The 22,240-nt window shown below is 52.8% G+C and overlaps 1 protein-coding gene across 3 annotated transcripts; it reads left to right on the top strand.

Moving 5' to 3' along the window:
• Positions 1-1,221: 1,221 nt before the first annotated feature.
• On the top strand, positions 1,222-18,867 carry TPD52L2 (TPD52 like 2). Of its 3 annotated transcripts, none has more exons than XM_081149967.1 (7): positions 1,222-1,417; positions 3,887-4,032; positions 6,243-6,391; positions 7,342-7,401; positions 11,299-11,400; positions 16,796-16,844; positions 17,376-18,867. In XM_081149967.1, exons 1-7 carry the CDS (start codon positions 1,399-1,401, stop codon positions 17,469-17,471), a joined length of 621 nt encoding a protein of 206 aa, XP_081006093.1. In that variant the 5' UTR covers positions 1,222-1,398; the 3' UTR covers positions 17,472-18,867. The 3 variants fall into 3 exon arrangements, with proteins under 3 accessions (XP_081006093.1, XP_081006095.1, XP_081006094.1); XM_081149969.1 differs by having other exon boundaries at positions 16,967-18,867; XM_081149968.1 differs by lacking the exon at positions 7,342-7,401 and having other exon boundaries at positions 1,257-1,417.
• Positions 18,868-22,240: the final 3,373 nt, after the last annotated feature.

Here is a 22,240-nt window from a genome sequence, read left to right as displayed (position 1 = left end):
CTTGTTCCTAGCTCAGGGATGCAATACAGAATGAGAGAGAAGCCCTCTGCTCACCATTTTCTGTGATGCAGTCACTTTCTTACTGTCCGCTCTAAACTGTGTGAAGCAGGGACTACTGGCTGTCCCCAGCCTCTGGGCACAGGCTGGCCAGGGTGGGTAGAGCAAGAAACTCTGGAAAAAGTGAAAGTCAAGTGGGGCAAACATATAACTGATGGCACCAGAGAAGGACACGGCCATGATGCGCCCGGGAAAGTACAGGCAGAAGTAGGTACATAGGTGATCTAAGGTGCCAGGAAGACCCCTTGGGCCTGAGCTTTGAGCTGAGTCCGGAAGAGTTGGGTGGAGGAAGCGGCGTCCAAGCCTGGGGCAGAGTGGCCAGGCCGAGCTCCCCCAGTCAGATCCTGAAGGCTTGAATCCCGAGAGGATTTGCTTCCAGGGGCACTTAGAGAAGGGAGGTTACGGGACTTGTCTTTGCAGGATTGGCTGCCTACCGGTCACACACCTCTGGTTTGAGAAGTTAGGCAAGTCAGACTCCGCTGGAAGCCCCCCGACTAGCTGAACGGCCTTGGCGGTTCCTCTAACCGCGGCTCACTCTCCGTGAAGCGGGAGGGCGCCCCTGGCGGGGGCGGGGGCGGGGGCGGGGGCGGCGGCGGGGCCGGGGCGCGCCCGGCCCGTCGGCGGCGCGGCGGGCACCGCGTCGCCCCCAGCCTGATGAGGGCGGCGGTGTCTGAAGGGCAGGAGGATAGAGCATGGACACGCCTTTTTCTGCGCAACCCCCATACCAAAAAATAAAAAATCCCCTAAATAGGTGTACTAAAAAAGAAAAAAGACGGACTAGGGGAGAGGCTAACCCCAAAGTCAGGGGGTCAGGCCTCGGAGGGATCGCAAGCTGTCTGAGCCTGATCCGTCAAGGTGTACGAGCTCCCGCGACGCAGGCGGCGAGAAGCACCCTCGAGGCCTCCCAGGGGCCGCGGGGAGGGGGAAGGGTTTCCGTGGCGCCATCTTGGCCAGTCCTCCCACTTCCCACCTTCCCCGGGCTCCTCCGGACCGTTCTACCTTTGCGTCTCGCTGGTGGATCCGATCTGGGAGGGATTTCCTTTGAACCCTGCCTCCCTTTCGGGCTTCTTCCGCAGCCTTAGCCAATCATATTGGAGTAGATGGACCGGGATTGGACAAACCAACGTCCTTATTGGACATCGCTCGTGGGGGCGGGAAGAAGGCGGAGCACGTCTCAAAGCGGAAGTGGGCCGTCGCATCGCTGATTAGGTAATGCCACGGCGGCGGAGGCGGTTCCGCTGGCTGCTGTGTGCGCGGCGAGCGACTCCCAGCGCGGCCCGCTCGGCTCGTACACCCGCTACCCGACCTCGACTCTAGCTGCGGCCGGGCCGCCGCCTGAACATGGACTCTGCTGGCCAAGGTAGCTGCTGGCCTGGCGCCTCTGCCGCCTCCGGGTCCGACTGGCCCACGCTCCGCCCCTCCCCGGGTCGCGCGTGGAACTCGGTGCTCTCCTCCTCCGCCTGTCCCGCGGCCCCCAGGCGCCCGACCACGATGCTCCCAAGGGTCGCGGCGTGCGTCTTCCGCTCCCATCGTGGACCGCCGCGAGGACGGGGTCCCAGGCACCCTCCCCTGGTCCCCAGACTTTTGGATTTCCTCTCTCCAGGCAGCTCCCATTATGCCCCCGCCCGGCGCTGGCCGGGTCGCTCCACCGTCTCTGCGCAGGGCCCTCGGAGACACTCGATGGGGACCTGGGCCGAGGTGTTGTGCGCGGCGCCCCTGGGGTGGCGACGCTGCTCAGAGCCCAGCCTACTAAGAGCTGGTCTGGTGGGGGAGGGGAGTGCAGTGAGTCAGGGGCACACCCAGCGTACCTGGCCTGTTGACAGACACGCCCCAGACCAGTTTGAGATGGCGGGTGGGGGTGTGGGGAGGTCTCAGGAGATTAAAATCTTGAGAAGGCGATAAGTCTGCCACCCCTTATAAGGCTTTAGAGAGGGGATGGTAGATTTCTATGTTGACATAACTACACTGGATAATTTGCAGGGTGCTCTTCTACTGTTTGACCATATCAGCATATTAATTAAACATTAGAACTCCTGCGTTCTGATACTATTCTGTAGGTTTCCCTACTCTTGATGTTTATTTACAAAATAGTTGAACCTCAAAAGCCCCCGCGGTGGAGAGACTTTGATACCCTCTGGAGGCCTTTCACTCTTTGGCTTGCATCTCTAATTAGTTTAGCATCACCAGCACTGGGTTCTGATCATGAGAATGATCAGAGAATGAACAGAGAACATTCACAGAGCACCTACTGTGTGCAAAACACCGTACAAAGCCTGCTTCTCAAATGATCTTTTTCTATTTTCAGAACAGCCCTTTGAGATTGGTCCTTGTATTGCTCCCATCTGCAGGTGGTTACACAGGCTTAGAGATCAGGAGCTCTCCCAGGGTGAAGGACCAGCCCCATGCTTATTCTCTGTGCTGGCACATTTGTTGAGTACTGTTTCTGCCTGGGGGTGACTTCCATGAGATCCAGTTTTAGCTTTATAGCCAGAAACTGTCCAAGGGCCTTCATTTATTTTTTTTAAATAGAAGAGAAAAATTGTAGAGATTTTAAGGCATTTCCTGAATTTGAGTAGGTTCAACATAGTGGATACAGATGGTGAAGTAAAGTTATGTCGGTTGACCCCAGTTAAAAATCAGAATCAAAATGATTTTAAAAAGGTTATGTTTTGGGGCTTTTCCTTAATTCTCACCCAAGGGAGGATATTTTTTCCATTGCTTTTCAGAGAGAGCAGAAGGGAGAGAGAAGGCAGTTGGTTGCCTTTTACACGTGCCCCAGCCAGGGCTGGGGATCGAGCCTGCAACTGAGGTATGTGTGTTTCCTTGACTGGAATCAAACCAGAGACCCTTCCGGCTGAGGGCTGGTGCTCTAACCCTAGAGCAGAACTGGGTAGGGCCATTTTGTAAACATCTATTGAGCACCAAGGAAGTGCCCAGCTGGAGCTGTGTGGGTGGGGCATGTGAAGGGAACAGGACTGCTAAGTGGAGCATCTTTGGTTTTAAGTACATTCCATCTATTTTTAGCAAACTTCGATTTCTGTGTTAGACAAACATGTCTGCAGTTCAAGATGCATTTACTTCCCTCTAACCTTATGCTTTTTATTTCATTTACTTTTAAAGGTGCCAGACACCAAACAAAGGCTGTTTCTTCACAGTGTGCTGATTAAAGGGAAGATGTTTTTAGTGCTGATCGTATAAAAGCATTACCTGACAGTCATGTGATCAGAGTAGAAAAGAACTGAAGTGCAGATATCTTTTCCTTATGTGATGTCTTGTAAATTTTCAGTGACTGCCGAATTGAACCCAGTCTTGGTGTAGCAGAGGAGTGTGAAAACAGGTTGCGAGTCCTTGCTGATGGACGGAAGGGGATTTTTGTGCTGCCGACTCCCTGCAGGGGCTGGATGATTAGCATGTGCTCCTTGCTTGTAATTGTAGCATGGGCTCTGGCAGGTCAGTTGCTTGGAAAGTGGTGCTTGTGTTTACAGCCGTATTATGTTCCTTTGCTCTAAAAATGGCAAGTCTGTTAGATTTGCTGCTTTTTAGCAAAGTTTTTCTGTCTCAGAACATAGCATTCTCACAGGGAACCAGAGATAGGGTATGGCTGCCTTGCACCAGCATTTCTAGGCCCTGAAGCAGCATCTTGGGTGGTCTGTGGTGTGGCTGCCCTCAGTCTGATGGCCCAAACCATCTTCACAGAACCTTTCAGAGAAGAGGGATTGTTAGTCTCCACCCTCCTCCCCTGCCACCTGTCCTTTCACTCTTCTCTACCCCATGTACTTCTCCATAACTTCTTACTTGACACTTTCTGGCCTCATTTTGTCTCTGGCAGATATCAGCCTGAATTCTCCTAACAAAGGCCTGCTGTCCGACTCCATGACGGATGTCCCTGTTGACACAGCAGTGGCTGCCCAGACCCCTGCTGTGGAGGGTCTGACGGAAGCTGAGGAGGAGGAGCTCAGGGCTGAGCTCGCAAAGGTGCTGTGTCTTGGCTGGCCATGAGTCGAGGTTCTCTCAGGCTAGTGAGGGCCAGAGTGCTGGCTGTGCTCTGGAGAAGTTGGATGTCATCCCCAAGGCCCCAAAGAAACTGCTCTTTGCAGCCCTGGCTTTGTATGTGCCCGGCTCCTCCTGGGTGCTACAGAGGGAGAGTGTCCACACAGGGACAGCTGCTCTGAGCACACCATCCACTGGGAATTCCTCTTTGGAGTTAACACCTGATATTTTCAAGACCCCACAAACCTTATCACTCCTGGATCTTAATTTGTCTTCCAGAAATACTTCTTTCGTAAAAAGTGCTGCTTGTGATCTTTTTAAAGTGAGGATCCCTTAACAGGAAGTAAGAGTTAAGAACAAACGCCTCCAAGTTTAATTTTTATTCAAACCAACTGCCAAGAGTATTTTTACCATGTGATGCAGAGTCTGATAGTGACTCAGCTGAGATTCCAGAGTCTGGGGAAAGAACTTGTTAATATCTGACAGTAGTGTCCAGTCAGGCAGAGGCCGAAGCCCTGCTTGTCACAGGCCTCTGCTGGGTCTCCAGAGACAGGCCCCGTCTTACTATATCCTGGATCCAGTCCTAGGTCTGAACAGAGTTAGTTGTGCAGACAAACCTCAGCTCCAGGACCAGGTTTTAGATCAAGAAAGCATGTGGCTGTTTCTGAATTGAATAGCTGTTAAGAGAAAAGCAGAAGTCCAAGGACATGTATGCTTTCCCTTTTACTTCAGATATGGTGGCATTGAGACTAAAACCACCAGGTCTTTTTCAGAGTTGAATTGCAAAGTGGAACCGCTTTTGTGTTACTTAAAAGTTTCAACTTGCACGTTCCCAGGACAACTTGACCACATGCCCCTGTCAGTCATTATACCAGGAGTGGAGCATTTTGGTCGCTGGTTGTAATTGCTTGAGCAACTGGTAATAGTTTGGCCTTAGATAATGCTGTGTTTTTATTTATTTTTATTGATTTCAAAGAGAGGAAAGGAGAGGGGGAGAAAGAGACAGAAACATCAACGATGAGAGTCACTGATTGGCTGCCTCCTGCACGCCCCTGCGATAGCCCACAACCCAGGCATATGCCCTGACGGGGAATCAAACCACAGTCTTCTGGATCATAGGTTGATGGTCAACCACTGAGCCATACTGCAGGGTGATACTGTGTTTTTAAATTATTTCTTGTTTCAACTGTTTTCTAAAGCAGAATCTAGGGATATACAGGGCTCTAAGCTGTTTTTAGTGCCTTAAATCAAAACAAGCATTTTTTTAAAGAAAGGGGCATTTTCAGAATAGCTGTTCACATGGGAGCTGGAAATACTGAAAACTCTAAAATAGTAAGACTTTAATGCATGCTCCTTTCTAATGTCACTGTGGTGATTTTTAAATCCTCACCTGGGGATATTTTTTTCCATTGCTTTTTAGAGAGAGTGGAGTGGGGAGGGGAGAAACATCAGTGTGAGAAAGACATCAATTGGTTGCCTCCTGCATGCACCCAACCGGGGCTGGGGATCGAGCCTGCAACTGAGGTACATACCCTTGGCCGAAATTGAACCCAGGACCCTTTAGTCCCTGGGCCAACACTTTAAGACTTGAGGAGGTTCAGGGTTCTCTCTGATACTCCAGCTACCTTAAACACAAAAGCAAATTTACTTTTGGCATGTGTAACTGGCTTTTGCCAAGGCCTGGAGCTGACCTCAGGAACACAGATGTCATGAGGGCTGTTTCTCTGTCACTTGGCTCTCTGGCCATTCATCTGTTTGTCAGCTCTGCTTCCTTCCTACTGCATATGGAATTCCTCCCCAGTGGAGATGGGGCTGGCTGCCAGACACTCCATCTTCTGTTACCCAGGTCCAGGGCCCAGAGGAAAGGGGGCCTCCCTCTTCTCACTCCTATGCCCAGTCCCAGGGCAGAGCTCTGGCAGGCCTTGCTTAGTTGTCAATGGGTAGGCATGGTGATTGGTAGCCCTAGCAGAACCACTTGGCTTGGGGGGGGGGGCGAGACAGTTCTGCAGAATAAATTGGGGGGCTGGTACCAGATAGAAACAGATGTCTGCTATAGATGCTATTTCTGAGATGAGTTATGCTTCTGTAAGTGGACAGTTTTTACATAATTGAGAAACCCCTCATTGCATTGTATAAGGATGTCAGTCACTTCCTGCGATAGTGTAGGTAATCATGTCCACTGTGTGCTTACGCAGGTGGAAGAGGAAATTGTCACTCTGCGTCAGGTCCTGGCAGCCAAGGAGAGGCACTGTGGAGAGCTGAGGAGGAAGCTGGGTCTCTCTGCCTTGGAGGGCCTGAAGCAGAACCTGTCCAGGAGCTGGCATGATGTACAGGTCTCTACCGCGTAGGTACCTGCCTGCGGCAGGGGCTCCTGGTGGTTGGAGAGAGTGATCACGGCGTGGTGCCTCTGCCCTGTCAGTGGGTGTAAGTTCTTGGGGACGAGGCTCCTCGCAGGAACGGGATCAATGTGCCTGCTTGGAAGCAGCCAGCCGGGCCTTGCGTCCTTGCTGTAGCAGCAGTACTCGGTGCTCTCATTTATTCAGCTCGGGGTCTGAACCTCCTCAGGTCTTAAAGCGTACACATACCGTAGAAGGTGGATGGAGACGCAGCCCATTGTCCAAGTGGAAATTGACAAGAATATGTTTTGTATCCGAATTTGAGAGAATGCTAATTAGGTCCTCTATGAGATTGACTCTCCTGTGGTCCCCATAGCTGAGTGTCTGCTCAAGTGGACATGAGTCCTTCTTGTGACTAGGATGTGGTCACAACCCAGGGCCATTGCGCAAGACGTCACTCAGCTCTCTGAACTTGGGCAGTGCGGCTCCTTAGCTCCTCTGAAACATAACCTCCTAGGTGGGAGTGGGAAGTGTCCCTGCTGTCTCAAAGGCCTGTCCCACTTCATAAACCATCTGGGAAACCCGTTTCTGTCATAGGAAATCACAAGTTCTGAATTTCAAAGGGTGACTGTCACGGAAGTGTTTTGGGGCCACAGGCTATGCCCTTCCCGCCCCTCAGCAGTGTTCCCCAAGAGCCATCTTACATTGAATGATCCAGGCACTCCCTTGGCCTGACAGGAAAGAACTGGTCTTTTCTGCCGTCACCTCACCTGGCCTCACCTAGGGCTGCACAGCAGGCACTAAGCAGGAGCGTGGGACCCTGTTCTCAGGCAGGCTGAAGATTTCATATTCCTGCCAGTCAGTCAGTCCTCTCTTTTCCCTGGAATTTTACCTGCAGTTTGAAACCTGAGTTGAAATAATTTTTCTAAATCATTTACTACAGACTTTTTGTTTTTAGCTATGTGAAAACTTCTGAAAAACTCGGAGAGTGGAATGAGAGAATGACCCAGTCGGACCTGTGAGTGCCTTTGCCATCAGCACCTCCCTCCTCGCCTCCTGACACATCTTTTAGGGACAGGCAGGCAGCGTGCACTTGGCACAGACCTAGTTGTGTTTCCTGGCTATTCTGTTTTTCATACAGTTCTTTCCCCTCAAACACAAATGAAACTATCCTTCACACTCACACAGCCATCAGGCCGCACAGAACACTTCTCTTTGCCTGGTATATATGCCTTAAAGAAGAGACTGAGCTAGCCCGGGCAGGATCTCTGGCTCATAGACGCTCCTTGGCTTTCAAAGTGGGCAAATGGTTGAGTGCCACCTGGACCAGTGTAGGTAGTAGCTTTTTTTTTTTGGTCCTGCTTCCTTCTCCTGCATACCTAACTCCAGCTGCTGGGGTCTCCAGAACTTCACTAGTACTTAGGGGGTTCCTTGAGTTGGGATGTAGGCCGTGCCTATGGGATCCTGAAGGAGTCCCTTTGTTCTAAGAGGACCAAGCTCTCAGCCACACAGAACTAACAGTGCAGAAGACACAGCTCCGGTTGAGAAGGACTGATGTTTTACCTGAGATCCTTAAACAAGATAATAGAACTTCATTTATACTGCAATCTGATTATAACTCTTCAAACCTTGTGAGACAGTATATAAAAACTGGTTTTCTGGGATTTTTCTGTCTCATTTAAGAGGAAGTGCTGTTATGGTTGCCCACAGAAAGCCCTTCTATGTTGGGCTAAAAGGAAACAGGTGCTACTCCGCTTATCCTGAAGGTTCCTGGGACCCCAGGTTGGCTAGCTGTGCATGGAGCCTTTGCAGCCTGGTGTCCAGGGGACTCTGGTGGTTCATGTTTTATGCCGTTTGTGTGGTGTGATAGACAGCGGGTCGTGGCAGTGGCTGTTGTAGGAGCGTGGTGGTATTAGGCAATACTGATAGGTCAACTTGGTGGCTGTCATCAGCCCACTCACAATGCAGATTTCACCTGAAGATAGCCTTCGGAGACTTCAGTGTGCTCTGTGAAACCAGCCAATGTACCATTTCAAATCACTACAATTTCGACTCCTCTGAGAGGAGCCTGTGGCTCTGGGTGTGGAAGTATGTAGCCGGCAGCACAGCCTTTCCACACATTTTGCCAGGCAATGGCTGTTCCCGAGGTCTCACCTCATTCTGTCGGTGGGAAAGTTGTCAGAGTGATGCTTCCAGGCTGGAGGCATTTTTCCAGGGACCATCCAGGAGGAGGGCCACATGGCCAGGGATGGGGTGGCTGGCTCTGGCTGAAGGAGCACTGGGGTGCCCAGTTGGTGCCCCCAGGGTGTCGCTGCAGGATGGCTGGCAGAGTGTCTTGATGGGCAGACACAGTGGGGTGAACCCATCTCCCCAACTGTGGGTCAGCTGGCAGTGCTCTATGGTACTGGAGGGCCTGCCCTGGTGCTTAGTGTTATGGAACTGTGCTGGAAGGAAGCAATTTAGATGCTACTGGTCCTTCGGTCAGGCAGCTGCTCCTTTTGATTTAGACAGCTGTGCTTGAGAGCAGCCATGTTTTGTTGATAGTGAAATGATCACCTCATTGGATTCATTTTATAGGTAGATCTTAGCTAAAGCCGTACTGAGAGTGGGCACCAGGTGAATTCCGCAGTCACTACTTGATTCAGTGTAGTCACTGTATTGAGATCTTTGGTTGCAGGTGACGGAAAGCACAACTAAAAATAGTGTCAACCTAAGAGGGTGGGGAGGCCTTGCTTGTGGAAAAGCCCCTTCTCCAAGCCCACTGACCAGGGCTCCCATGGAGCGCTGGGGACCTTCCGTCCTGCCCATAGTGGCTTTCTTCTCAGCTCCTCCTTTATGATGTGAGCCCATATGTGGGTCTCACTGGACTTAGAGTAGACCTTTGGCTGTCCAGACCAAGACCTCGTTCCCACCTCCATTGGGGGGTGGGGCAGCCCCTGCGGGAAGGTTCCTCTAACAGATTCTCCAGAGGAGGCTGGCATTTCTCAGGGCTCTACACCTGTGGTTTCCTAAAAGGTAGATGTGATCCCCAAAGTGGTGCTGACCGGGCGGCATAGACTGGCACTCAAGCATGGTGGGGGCCAACTTGCTTGGATACAGATGCTGGCTCTGTGCCAAGAGCTTCACCGTCTGAGCTTGGCCTTTGCACCTGTTTCAGTTTGGAGGTTCCTGGAGAAGTCACTGGTGACACCTGTTTGTATATCCCAGAAACGCTGAGGGCTGTGAAGGGTGGGGAAATTGTCTCCAGTTGGTCTCCGGTGGGGTGCTGCCCGAGGAGTCGTCACAGGACGCCCTTCCTCATCACCAAGAACGCATGGCATGCGCTCATTCTCTTGGACTTCACTTTCCCAGCTTGACCGTGTGGGCACACACAGAGGTTCTGTAAGACTCTTTAAATCCTCTGCTTCAGACTGTTTTCCTTCAGCAGACCCTTGGATGTTAACGTGGTCTCCTGTACTTGCTACTTTGGAAAAGGCTGGGCCTAAAGATGTGTTCTGAGTTTGTAAGGAGATGTTGGGTGTCCTTAGTTCCCTTGCACTTGGTGTTTATCATGAATGCCTGTGGCTCCAGGTGCATAGAAGTGTGTTTCTTGCAGATAATCTTATTAGCTCCCTCTGAAATGGAAGTACGTTTTCAGGTGAACCTTGAGTTTGTAGGCTTAGCAGGCACTGCGATTCAGGCCTTAAAGAAACTCTAGTGCCTTTCCTCAGAAGGCTGTGTTGTGGGGATGTGCTATTACACCTGCCACAGGTGCCTCTTCACCTTGATTGCCACAGTTTTGCTGGACCCTGAGACAGGTCGTGGTGTAGGTGGCAGCCCTAGGCAAAGACGCTGTCAGGTTCGAGGGTCACAGCAGAAACTGAGCCAGTGTGGGCAGGCTGAGTGCTCAGGAAGCTGGCCCAGGGGAGGAGGGCAATGGGCACTCACAAGGGAGGAGCGGAGTGGGCATTCACAGGAGCCTCCCACAGGTAGCAGTGTGCAGCGGATGGGCAGGAAGGGCTCAGAAGACCCACTGCTGGTGCCGTCTGACCCTGCATTCACCTGTGCCCATGTGATGCCAGCAGGGCCAGTATAGGGTGGTATTTTTTTATTATTTTTTTTGTTTAAAATATTGCATATGTTCTTTTTTCTCCCCAATGACCCGTTCCACCCTGTCCCTTAGGGTGGCATCTTGAGAACCCAGCTATCTGAAGCCATTGTTTTCTCAGGATTGCCAGGTTGTCCAGAAAGGAGTTCTTGGGTTCAGGCTGCTGTGACTTGTTTGTGGTAGCAGCTGGAAGAGGGCTGGTAGCTCCAGGTGTTCGCTCTTGAGGTCTGCCTAGTGGTGTCCTTGTTGTGAGCCAGGAACCACCCCCTAGAACTGAGAATGGTGGCATGAGGTGTAGGTTACTGGGTTCTGAAAGGACAGAGTGAAAGTGCAGCAGGTGGAGGGCAGAAGGGGCCCTCAGTGTGAGAAGGCCGGCACTGCCCGGGCTGCACGTCACGGGTGTCAGTTGGCTGCAAGGACTGTTTTACAGGAGATTGTAGGAAGAAGCTTCCTGAAGGCAGCAGCAGGGAGCCCAGAGGACATTTCTAGCTTCTGCCCGAGATCCAGGGCCTCTGCAGCCCCAGGTGCTGCTTCCCAAGAGTCAGAGTCGCTGTGCAAATACAAAGTGGGGCAAGTAAGTTTTGAATGAGGTGGGAGAACAGATGAATATCAGATCAGAAAACAGTGCTTTTGTGGTCTAGGAGGTCACAACCTGGCAGTGCTGCTTCTTTCCCCCGGGGAACCTGGAGCTTGGGCATCTGGCTCCTCCATGGTGCTTAGGCCAGTGTTCATGATCCACTCCTCGGTGCTGTCCAGGCACTCTGTCCTTGGCTGTGGGTGGCGGCTGCCCCTGTGTTTGGTCGGTTTAACTGTGTATCTTTTTCCCAGCTACAAGAAGACTCAGGAAACTCTCTCTCAGGCTGGACAGAAGACTTCAGCTGCCCTGTCCACAATGGGCTCTGCCATCAGCAGGAAGCTTGGGGACATGAGGTGAGACACACACACCCCCCCCCCCCGCCCCAGCCCCTCCACCCTGGGGCCTAGACCAGTCAGCTGAGGTTTTTGGGATTTTCGATTCCTTAGAGGTTCTGTGGGGAGGCCGCCGAGCCACAGGCTCAGATGCCCTTGCCTCAGCAGCCCCTCAGCACCCACAGGTGTGGCCATGCCAGCCCCCAACATTCAGTTCATGGACCCTTGTTTGCAGGTTGTGCCTGCTTTTCTATATTGCTCAGGGGAGGGCAGTCACTGGTGCCCTTGGCTAACTTCTGGTGCTCGGGGTCAGTGAGAGTGGATGCTGCTCTTTGAAGTTCTGTGGAGAGAGAATGGCTCCAGCCTGGAAGTAAGCATCTGCCAGGACATGTCCAGAACAAGCTCGGTGTCTCCCTTGGGGGTATGCCCATGTCAGAGAGTGTGGTTCCACGCCAGGGGCCCCCACCAAATGTTCTCTCCAAAACTGACCAGACCCTCATGGCCACCAAAGGTGGCCTGGGGGCAAGGGAATGCAGCATGGCTCAGGCACTTGGTGACTCCCGGCAGCACCTGCCCTCAACCTGATGGACACGACCTCTGCCACCTGGGCCTCCTCTGGGCTTTGGAGCCAGAGGCCAGGGTGTGGATTCTGGCTTGGCTGTCTCAGCTGTGCCCTTGGCAGGGCCTCAGTCTGGGGTTGTTAGGACGAGATGTGCATTGGTGAGTGACTGGTGTGGAGTGCAGGTCATCGCCAGTGCTCTGGCCCTGCCCCACACTTGAGACCAGGCCCCTCACTTCTCCATTTCAAGGAATGCCTCCCTGTAGCCCCCACCCCATCCTGAGAGAATCACACAGTGGTGTTACCCATGGGCTTGGCTTACTGAGAGTGGCATTGGGAGTCCACCCTGCTCTGACCCCTCACCTCTATTCTGCTTGGGTTAGGCATTTCCCCATCTCTCGGGCCTGGCAGTTGCCACTTAGCCAGAGGCAAAGACAGATGCTAACCACCCTGGGACCCACCCAGCCCAACAGATGACAGCTTATGCCAGAGCCCTGCTCACCTTTTTTTTGTATGTTTGATGTAATTATTCCTCCCCCAACTTTATATTGAAAAATTTGAAGCCTCTGGAGATGCTAAACAGTCAGAAGGCAGTCTGTGTTTCCCCTGCCCCGGAGGGTTGCACCCTCCCACACTGGGCTCTGGTTGCTTCCTTAGCAGTGAGGGTCCCTGTGGGGCACCCTATAAATGCAGTCCCTGCCCACCGTGGCTATGATGTGGGCCATGTTTCCACTGCCAGCAAGGAGGATCTGCGGCCATTCCTCCACAGGCTTCACACTGCTGCCAGTACCTGACTGGGTGTGCTCCTGTGTTGAGTCTCGTTTGAAATTAGATGGGACGCCGGCACTGCTGCACTCTGGGATGCCTGCTTTGGCCACGTGAGCCGTGCTGTGGTAAGCCCGGTGACAGACTGATCATGCCACTGGTGGTCTGGTGAGGGGCTGCCAAGCAGAGCAGGCTGCCCTGGCACCACCGAGTGAGCAGTGTGCATGTTGTGCCTGTTTTTTCCTCAGATGCTGGCGTGGTAACAGCATTAAAGGAAGCAACGGGTGTGCCACACTTACGTGCATCCGCCACTGGGAAGGTGCTCTTCATGTTCTCGCTCCTGAGTGTGTTCAGGACGTCCTGGTGGGGAGGGTGGAGCCCCGGTGCTGAGGAACAGGGCCACTTTGATGGGCAGTTCTGCAATGTCTTCTGCTCTGGGAGGACTGATGCATTTGTTTGTCTGCTTGGAGAACTGGGATTGGCTGTTAACTTGTGGCATGGCCAGCAGTGAGCAGGTTTCATGTCACAGTGATGGTGAGGCTGCTCTGTTCACATGCCCTGCTTCACTGTACCTGCCATGTGTGCAGTTTGCACATGAACTCTGTGTGCCTGGGCCAGCCAGGGGGAGGAGCCAGGTCATATTTAAGGTGCCTGGAGGGATCTATTTGCTGGTGTGTCTCACCCTGGGGACTCTTCCATCTTCCAGTGGTGCAATGAACTCTGACTTCTCAGGGTCCTTGATGTGTCCCATTGTCTCTCCATGTGGTCTCAGGTGGTTGATGCTGAGGTCCATTAACTTCCCCGGTTTAGAGTTTGAGGTTGGGAATTCACCACTTCTTAAACAAAAGTCAGCTTCAGAGAGGTTTACACCATTGAGTTTAGGGCTGGGCAATCCTTAACTGGCCACTTTTGAGATGTTTGGGGCCAGGTCCTTCAGGACCACTGTCCCATGCTGGAGTCCACAATGTGCCTGGGTAGGAGCAGCCCTAGTCTGGCCTGAGAAGCCTGTTTTTTTTCGTGTTTTTTTTTTTTAATCCTCAACTTAGGATGTTTTTCCATTGCTTTTCAGAGAGAGTGGCAGGGGGTGAGAAGGGGGGGGAGGGAGAAATGTGAGAGAGACACATTGGTTGCCTCCTGCACATGCCCCAACCAGGGCCGGCGATCAAGCCTACAACCCAGGTACGTGCATGCCCTTGGCCGGAGTCGAACCCGGGACCCTTTAATCCACGGGCTGACACTCTAGCCATTGAGCCAAACTGGCTAGGGCCTGAAAAGCCTTTTGCGTGCACTGGGGTGTGAGGTGAGGGTGGGAGAGGGGACTGAATTTGGATAAAAGGTCACGCCATCACCTTCTTTGACCCTAGCCCTTCCCCCGCAGAGAGTAGCAGGTCCTACTGCCCACTGAATGGTAGGGACACATCAGGCTGTACAACTGTGCATGTTTCACTTCCAAAACGAACTCCATGTTGGGGCAGCCTCCAGAGTGTTGTGGGTAGTGGAGGAGGTGGCCGTGTCCCTCCTGCGCCCCATCCTTGGACACATGCTCGTTTCTGGGATGGCTTCTGTCATCCATGGTGATGGAGCCAGAACCCAAAGGACTCAGCCCTGAGGGTGCTCAAGTCCTGTTGTGGTGTGTGCTTGTGTGTGTGTGTGGAGGATGCAGGGCAGTCTGCGGTGCAACGTGTTAGCCGAGTGTGGCTGGCTCAGGTTCCAGGTGGTGGAGCCCACCAGGCATATCTCACACCTTTGCACTGCTCACTTCTCTGGGGCTTTTTCCCTCCGTCCTCCAAATGGATATGACGCATGGGTCCCTCCTACGTGACTGGACCGAGGAAGGCAGAGCCACGAAGGCAGAGCCACAGCTACATAGTTTGCAGTCATATGTGGGAGGGAGTGGCAGCCTCTGGAGTTGGGACTTAGGAAGATTGGAGGTGGGGGCGCACATCCTGCCCTGCCAGCTGTGCGTCAGGACAAGAGGGTGGCCTTTTGGAGCGGAGTGGAGGGGCTGGGCAGGCACTGGCCTCCCTTCCTAACATGCGTTTCTTCTCTCCTCCTGCTGCCACCTGTCAGGGCCCGTCCATTCTCACATTCCTTTAGGTAAGACTGACGCTGGACACACCTGTACACGGCCTCTCTGCTTCAGAGAGGGTGGACTCTGCAGGCCTGTGGGAGGCTTTGCTGGACGAAGGTGGTGAGGGGCCAGGAACTGCCCCACATGGCCCCTGTCCAGTAGCAAGGCCAGCACTGCGTATGAGAGTGCGTGATGGCTTTTCGAGCTGTGGTCCCTATGGGTTGTCCCTGGCCAAATGGTCAATGCAGCGACGCCTCTGCAACAATGTCGTGTCTATACCTAGGCCCTGTTGCTTACCTGCTCCAGCCAGCCCATGGAACATGTCCATCTAAGTCCACCCCTGAGTTTATTCCCAAAAAGAACCATGTCCTTGTGAGAGGGTCATGCTGACCCTGGGCTTTTGTGCTTTCCGCTGCTTCTTTCTCCTGAGAAGCAGCACTGTCCCCCCAGGTTGAGTTTTCCACCTTTGACTTGAGAGCTCTCTCTGCACCAGCACAGCACTGGCCCAGCTCGGTGTGGGCATCGCTTCTCTAGGCAACAGTGGCACTCAGAGCCACACATTCTTCTGGCTCGCAAATTCAGAACAGTCTGTGATTTTTTTAAGTGCTTTTTACTTACTTGACTTGGTTGTTTCTCTTTTTCTAAGAAGTCCTTTAATTTGCTGGGAAGTCAAGTGAGGACATCTCATGGCCATTTCTTTCAAAGCTTTTCTGAAGCCCCAGGCCCAGGTCTCTCCCTCAGCATTGTCACACTTCTGGGACGGCTTTGGAGGGCGGAGAGGAGCTGTGGGTCGAGTTTTTCTCCTGGTGAGGGGCCTTATAAGGCTTCTTTGATCTGTTCCATCTGTGCTGGGGGAGGGGTCCTGCCACTCCTGCTGCAAAGTTGGGTTTCTCCATGATCCAGGCTGATGAGCCCGTGAATGCCAGTCTATCCTCACCTTAACTCTTGCTTCCTTCTCTGCTTTTACCATGCTTCCAAGCAGCAGCTACTCCATCCGCCACTCGATAAGTATGCCGGCCATGAGGTAATGTATGCTTTCGCCCTGAAGCTCCCAGAGCTGGGGTAGGAGCTGGGCGGGAGCAGGCAGCTTCCCATACCCCTTGAACCGGGCCCACATGCCCCTGCATCCTCCTATCGGATAAGGGTTAGGAAAGAACCCTCCTAGGCCAAAGAACTAATGGGGATGAGGCTCAGAGACTAGTGCGCCAAACTGGGTTCCACTGGAACTTTCCAGGACTGCGTGCAGGGTCAGCTATGGAGGGGCGGAGAGGCTCCCACACATACCTGGCACCCAAGAGGCTGCAGGTGTCTCCAAGCCTTTTATGGAGACTGTTTTATCTGTTTTGTGACCAGTTTTCTCCTGCTTGCTCCGTGTTGTAGCCTTGGCTCTCAGTGGAGTCCCATCCTTGTTATAGGACTAGCAGCTGCATGCCACAGACCTTGCTGGGAGTCCTTGATGGATGGGTGGTCTGCAGGAACCTAGGTGCTGGCGGCTCTGAGCAGTGAGGGGAGCTGGTTGTGTAGGAGGGTACTGGGTGGGACCAGGGCTGTGTGCCTGCTCCTCCTGCCTCTTTACCATTTTCTTGTCCCAGAATGCTTCAGTTTTCCTTTGGCTTCATTCTGAGAGAGATTTGTGTGAAGCACATAGCTTTTCTTAACCCCGGCACATTTAGGGTGTAGCAGCAATGTGTCCCGCATCTACCCACTTCCCAGGCAAGGGGTCTGCAGCTCGCCCACGTCAAGTCTGGGTCTCACCAGCTGGTGGCATGCAGGTCTCCCCATGGCTGGCGAGCATGGCTGACCTGGTTCTGACCTGGTGATGCCTCTGGAGTGACCTTGGCTGGGTTCTCTGCAGGGGGTGCCCCTCCCTTCCTTCTGGCAAGTCACGTCTGCAGTGAGACCCCAGGATGCTCTCAGGGATCTTTCCGGAGGACAACCCTAGTCCTAAGGCCCTTCAAATACAGGGGGCAACACAGCTGTGGGCCCCTAACAGTGACTTCTGCTCCCTCTCTTTTTTAAAGGAATTCTGCCACCTTCAAGTCACTGGAAGACCGAGTTGGGACCATAAAGGTGACTACCTTGATCATTCCCCTTTCTTGCTGGGGGGTGCGACCTGTCACTTAGGTAGACTTATTTAATCGTAGATTCCTGTGCAGTTACGGGAGCTAACACCGAGGCTCTGCCTTTTACAGTTTCCCCAGAAGTAGCACTGCAGTGTCACAACCAGGATGTGGCATGGACACTGTCAGGGTGGAGAGCAGTCCTCCCCACAAAGATCCTTCACAGTGCCCACCCTCTGCCTGCTCTACCCCAGCATCCACTGATGTCTTCTCCACTTCTATAATTTTGTAATTCAAGAAAGTCATAAATGGAACCATACAGTGTGTTGCCTTTGGGGATTGGCTCTTGTCACTCTGCAGAATTCCCTAGAGATACGTCCAGCCTGTTGCCTGTGTCAGTGGTTTGTTCCTTTTTATTGCTAAGCAGTGTTTATGTCTCGAAAACTTGTATAGAGAATTGAACACCATCAGGGGCCCTGGGTCTGCCTGGCATTGTGGGCTCTGCCTCAGGCTTTTCCTTCTGGTCTTTTCCTGTCTGTAGTCTAAGGTGGTGGGTGGCAGAGAGAATGGCAGTGACAGCTTTCCCTCCCCGACTGGGAGTGGCGACAAGCCCCTGCCTGATCACGCGCCCTTCTAAGCCTGAAGCAGCTTTGCCGGCCACGAAGCAAGTGCGGGCACGCCCTCATCACCACGACTGCCACAGTGCAGCGGAGCAGCAGCTGCGGGAGGACACCGAGCGGCTTTGGGGACTGTCGTGCCGTCACACAGACGTGGCCGCTGCACGCGCATGACTTAGAACAGTCTTGTACACAGACGCTTCACACTAAAGTTGGCAGATGCAACAATCACTATGCCGTCCTTCCTGGGGCAGGAAGTGGGTGGGTGGGGGACAGGGCCTTTGGCAGTCTTGTTAGTTCATCAGAATGCAAACTCCTTCCGTATGTCGTAGGAAGCATCTTCCAGAAGCCCCATCTGACCTGCAATTATTTCGAAATGCTAAGAAAACTGTCCATTTTCTGAGACCCTCCAGAAAGAAACTGATTATCGGCAGCTGCCTAATTATTACACTAATGATCTAGCTTTAACAAAAGCAAATTATTTTTTAAATGTAGTGGATTTTTCAAAATTTAAAACTAAGCAAAGCAGCTTTAGCCTCATAGTTACAAAGTATTATTTGTTTGGATTCAAGCTGAAATACAAGCCTTATATCACCTTATGCTTTGTTTATAATGTTTTTACATGTAAAAGTGAGAGTTCTTTAGTGGGTTCTGAGTACTACACAGAATTCTGCATCTCCCCGAGGGCCGCATGCCTGTACCAGTAGTGTGTTTTGTTTCACTAACTCCCACTATCCTAGTGTATGGAACTTGCCTCTTCCCTCAAGGACCCTGGCAGCTCCTGCTGCCCAAAGGGCTTCTGGGGTTCGGGGGATGGGAGGGCAGGAGAAGAAAGCCAGCACCCATACAGTGCTGCCCAGCTGCCCTATGGGCCTGGCCTAGCCTAGCCTGACCTGACCAGGCCCGGCCAGCACATTGCTGTCAGTGGCTCCAACTGTCTGTGTGCTGCATGCCCAGGACATGCAAGAAGCGCATGGACCAGGCAGGGCAAGGCTGAGTGTGGCGTCAGCTGGACCTCTGCTGTTGCCTTTTCTCAGGAGCTACAAAGATCTCTTTCCAGTTTTGAAGCTGCCTCACCCAGGGCCCCAGGTGTCGGATGTGACTAGAGGGGCAGCTTGTGCCTTACTGGCTCTTACTGGGCACAGACTTTGCCTGCGTGTGATCTGTGGACCCCCTGGGGAGGAGCCAGCAGCTCAGTGTATGCTCTGGTAGACTGCTGTGCTCTTGTACCTGAGTGTGTGCGGGTCACTTCAGACACCTTGGGGGACTATGGTCCACTCTCATGTTCTTCAGAGGTAGAACCTCAGACTCCTGGTAGGAGGCAGAAGCCCGGGCTAGTAACTGATTGGTCTTTTCGGTAAAGTAAATAATGAGTAATTTGTCAATAAAGTATTCCTTTGGGGGAAATGAACTTCAGCCTGTGTGGTGTGTCTTACTTCGTTCAGGAAGATGATGAAAGAGTGGCACATATCCCAGCCAGGCGTAGCTCAGCGGTTGAGCATCGACCTAGGATCCAGGAGATCGGGGTTTGATTCCTGGTCACGGCACATGCCCGGGTTGTGGGCTCGGTCCTCAGTCAGGGGTGTGCAGGAGGCAGCCGATCAATTACTCCTCTATGTTTCTCTCTCTCCTTCTCCCTCCCCTTTCCTCTCTCTGAAATCAATAAAGATATATTTTAAAAAAAGAAATTGTGGCACATAAACCACATTTGGGCCTGCACCCTAGGAAGAGGCAGGGAGGAAATAGATGATCTCAAATACAATTGCAAATCTTCGATGCTATGAAGAAAACAGCACCTGAGAGAATATAAATATGATAAACCTGTGGGTTCTCCGGGAAAGGGATGTGGAGGCTGAAGGGGAACTACCAGGTTACAGGTTGGGTCAGGGCTGAGCTGCAGGAGTTGAGCAAGCATCTAGCTGCAGTTGTCACAACTGGTGCAGAGTAAGGTAGCCAAAAGCATCCCTCGGGCAGGTGCAGGGAGTTCACTGAGTCGGGAGTGGGCTGTTGACCCTCACGACCCCACTCTAGAGCTGGAACCACATGAAGATAATGACAGGTACATGACAAAGTCCAGGAGAAGACAAGTAGGCAATGAGCTGAGGGCACGCTCCGGACAGCAGTGTAGGGTTGGCCAACAGCTGTTGCTGCAGGCCTGCCTCCGATGGGGACTCTTCAGTGACTCAGAATGACAAGGCATGCTCAGAAAACCACCTGTTCCCTGCCCATCCCGCCCAGCCAGCCTCTATTGTTCAGTGTTTCTTCATGCAAATATAAATGTGTATTCTCGTTCCCTTCCCCTTGTTCCAAAGATGTGACACTGTCCTTATTGCTATGCCCTGGAGTGCTAGCTGCACCCACCAGTAAGGCCCCTGCAGGAGAGCCTCCGTTCTTCGATGCCTGCTGCTTCACAGGTGCCCATTCCTGACATCTTGGGTGTTCACAGTAGGAAACCCCTTTACTGGGTGCATTGGACTTCTGTTGGTGTCAGAGAGCCAGGCTTGCCCCAGATGTAACAGGAAAAGTTGGTGACTTCCTATTGTCCCATAATCCCCAGCATGACTCCATTACAACAGTGAGCTGGCACAGAGGGTAGAGAGCCGCACAGCTGCCAGCAGTCAACATTCACCCCCATTTATACTGGAAATGGGTTTCACGTAGTCTGTTAAGTACTTAAATAGCCTGGGGGTAGAGTCTGATTCTGTGGGGTACAAAGGTGAATTTCATGTGGACCCAGACCTCAAGGGCTTTGCACTTGCATTTTTTGGGAAGAGATGGTGTTTCCCTAGATAACTGACTTGTATGAGATGAGCTTTGAGAGCTTGGAGACAGTAGAAGCGGTGGGGTGGGTGGAGCCAAGGGCACCACTGAGGCTGCCCTTAAAGGGTAGCAAAACCTGCATCTCCAAAGCCTTGGGTGAGAACATTGTGGTCTGCCTGGTGAAGTACAGGGCCTGACTGTAGCCACTGTCCACATTTGACAGGTATTTCTCTTATTTTCTCTGAACAGGTTGACTTGTTTGTTTAGAGAAAATGCTTTCTTTAAAAAAATGTTTTAATCTTAGAGAAACATGGAATTTTTGTTTCACTTATTTGTGGATTCATTGGTTGATTCCTGAATGTGCCCTAATCAGGGATCAAACCTGCAACCTTGGCTTATCAGGACAACACTCTAACCAACTGAGCTACCCAGCCAGGGCTGGCTTGTTTGTTGGTAAACATATTTGTAATGTACTTTTTATATATCATGTATCTTGCTCATTTTACTTTCAGGGGGTATCACAAGTATTGTCTAGGTTATGTAACCTTTGTGTCCATTTTTAATAACTACACTATTTGAATGTGCCTGTAGGCAGGTTTTCATTTTCACTGTTTTAAATAACACCATCAAGAGCAGCCCAAGCCTGGCCGGGCGTGGCTCAGCGGTTGAGCATCGACCTAGGATCCAGGAGATCAGGATTCGATTCCCTGTTGGGGCACATGGCCAGGTTGCGGGCTCCATTCCCAATGACTCTCTCCTCACTGGTGTTTCTCCCTCTCCCTCTGCTGCCCTCTCTCTGAAATCAATAAAGATATATTAAAAAAAAAAGGAGCAGCCCAATGCACGCACCTTTTTCTGTCTTTGGGAACGTTTTCTTAAGGCCTGGTTCATTCACTCATGCTGCTCCAGCACAGGTGAGCACAGCTGCAAGCTGAAATTGGTACCAGGTCTGTTTTGTTCTCTCATTATTCCTGTGATTCTGGCCCGAAATCTCATCCTGGGTGTGTGTGTGAATCCTCACCCAAGGATATTTTCCCCCCATTGCTTTCCAGAGACGGGGGGAGACACCGATGGGAGAGAGACACATCAATTGGTTGCCTCCTGACCATTGAACCTGCAACCCAGGTACCTGCCCTTGACCGGAAATTGAACCCTGGAACCTTCTGTGGGCAGGTCGAAGCTCTAACCACTAAGCACACCAGCCAAGGCACTCTCTCATCTTCTTGAATCAAGAGATGCAGGTATCAATCTGGCCTTTCTGCTTCTTTGTTTTCGTGGGCCTTTTCTTGCGCCTGCTTGACGTTGCACAATGTATTAATGACTGCCAGGAGATGTCCTGAGCTCTCTGCCCCTTCCCGAGCCTGTGACAAGCTGGACGGTTCAAGGTCAGCATGATGGCAAGAAGAGGGCAGAGGTAGAGGGGCAGAGTTGGCAAACTGTGGGTTTTACTCAGTGTGTCGTAGGAAGCCTTGGATGTCATCAGGTTTCTGAGTGGAAAACGCCCAGTGGGGCAAGAGGGGAAGGCGAGGCAGGCGCGCTGACGGCAGGTCCGCTCGGCGGCTTCCAAGGTGAAGGGCGGTGACGCTGGCAAGGCGGGCGGCGGGGGGAGCCTCCCAGCCCCACCCCCACCCGCACCCCACCCCCACTCCCATCCCCACCCCCACCCCCACTCCCGGCGCCTGCAGAGGGAAGGGCAGCGCTCCCCTCGCTCGGCGCCCGTGGATGCCGCGGGGGCACCTGGCGGGAGGGGAGCGAGCGGAGGGTGGTCCTCCTGCCCTTCCACGCGACGGGCGGCGGCTGGACCACGGCAGGGGGCAGCGGTGGTTGAGCGGGAAGGACGCGCCATCTCTGCGCCCCAGAAACGAGCCCACGCGCCTCCCCGCGGCCGGGCGGCGGGCGCAGCCCATCCCCCACCCGTTGTCCCCCGTCCTTTGACGAGGACACTTAGGTTTTCTCCATCCTACGTAACGCACCGCACGGGCTCGGCCGCAAGACGAACGCCCGCACCCCTTCCGTGCGGCTCGCCCCG

This window comes from Miniopterus schreibersii (assembly GCF_964146895.1).
Source record: "Miniopterus schreibersii genome assembly, chromosome: 10".
In the NCBI taxonomy this organism is placed as follows: Eukaryota; Metazoa; Chordata; class Mammalia; order Chiroptera; family Miniopteridae; genus Miniopterus; species Miniopterus schreibersii.
The sequence above is the reverse complement of the archived record's forward strand: the minus strand, read 5'-3'. Positions and strand labels throughout refer to the sequence as shown.

Bases quoted from the DNA above. Each gene is read 5' to 3' on its own strand.
- TPD52L2 (XM_081149967.1), top strand. The intron at 7,402-11,298 runs GTGAGTGCCTTT...TCTTTTTCCCAG, and splicing joins AGAATGACCCAGTCGGACCT to CTACAAGAAGACTCAGGAAA. The intron at 16,845-17,375 runs GTGACTACCTTG...TCCTGTCTGTAG, and splicing joins ACCGAGTTGGGACCATAAAG to TCTAAGGTGGTGGGTGGCAG.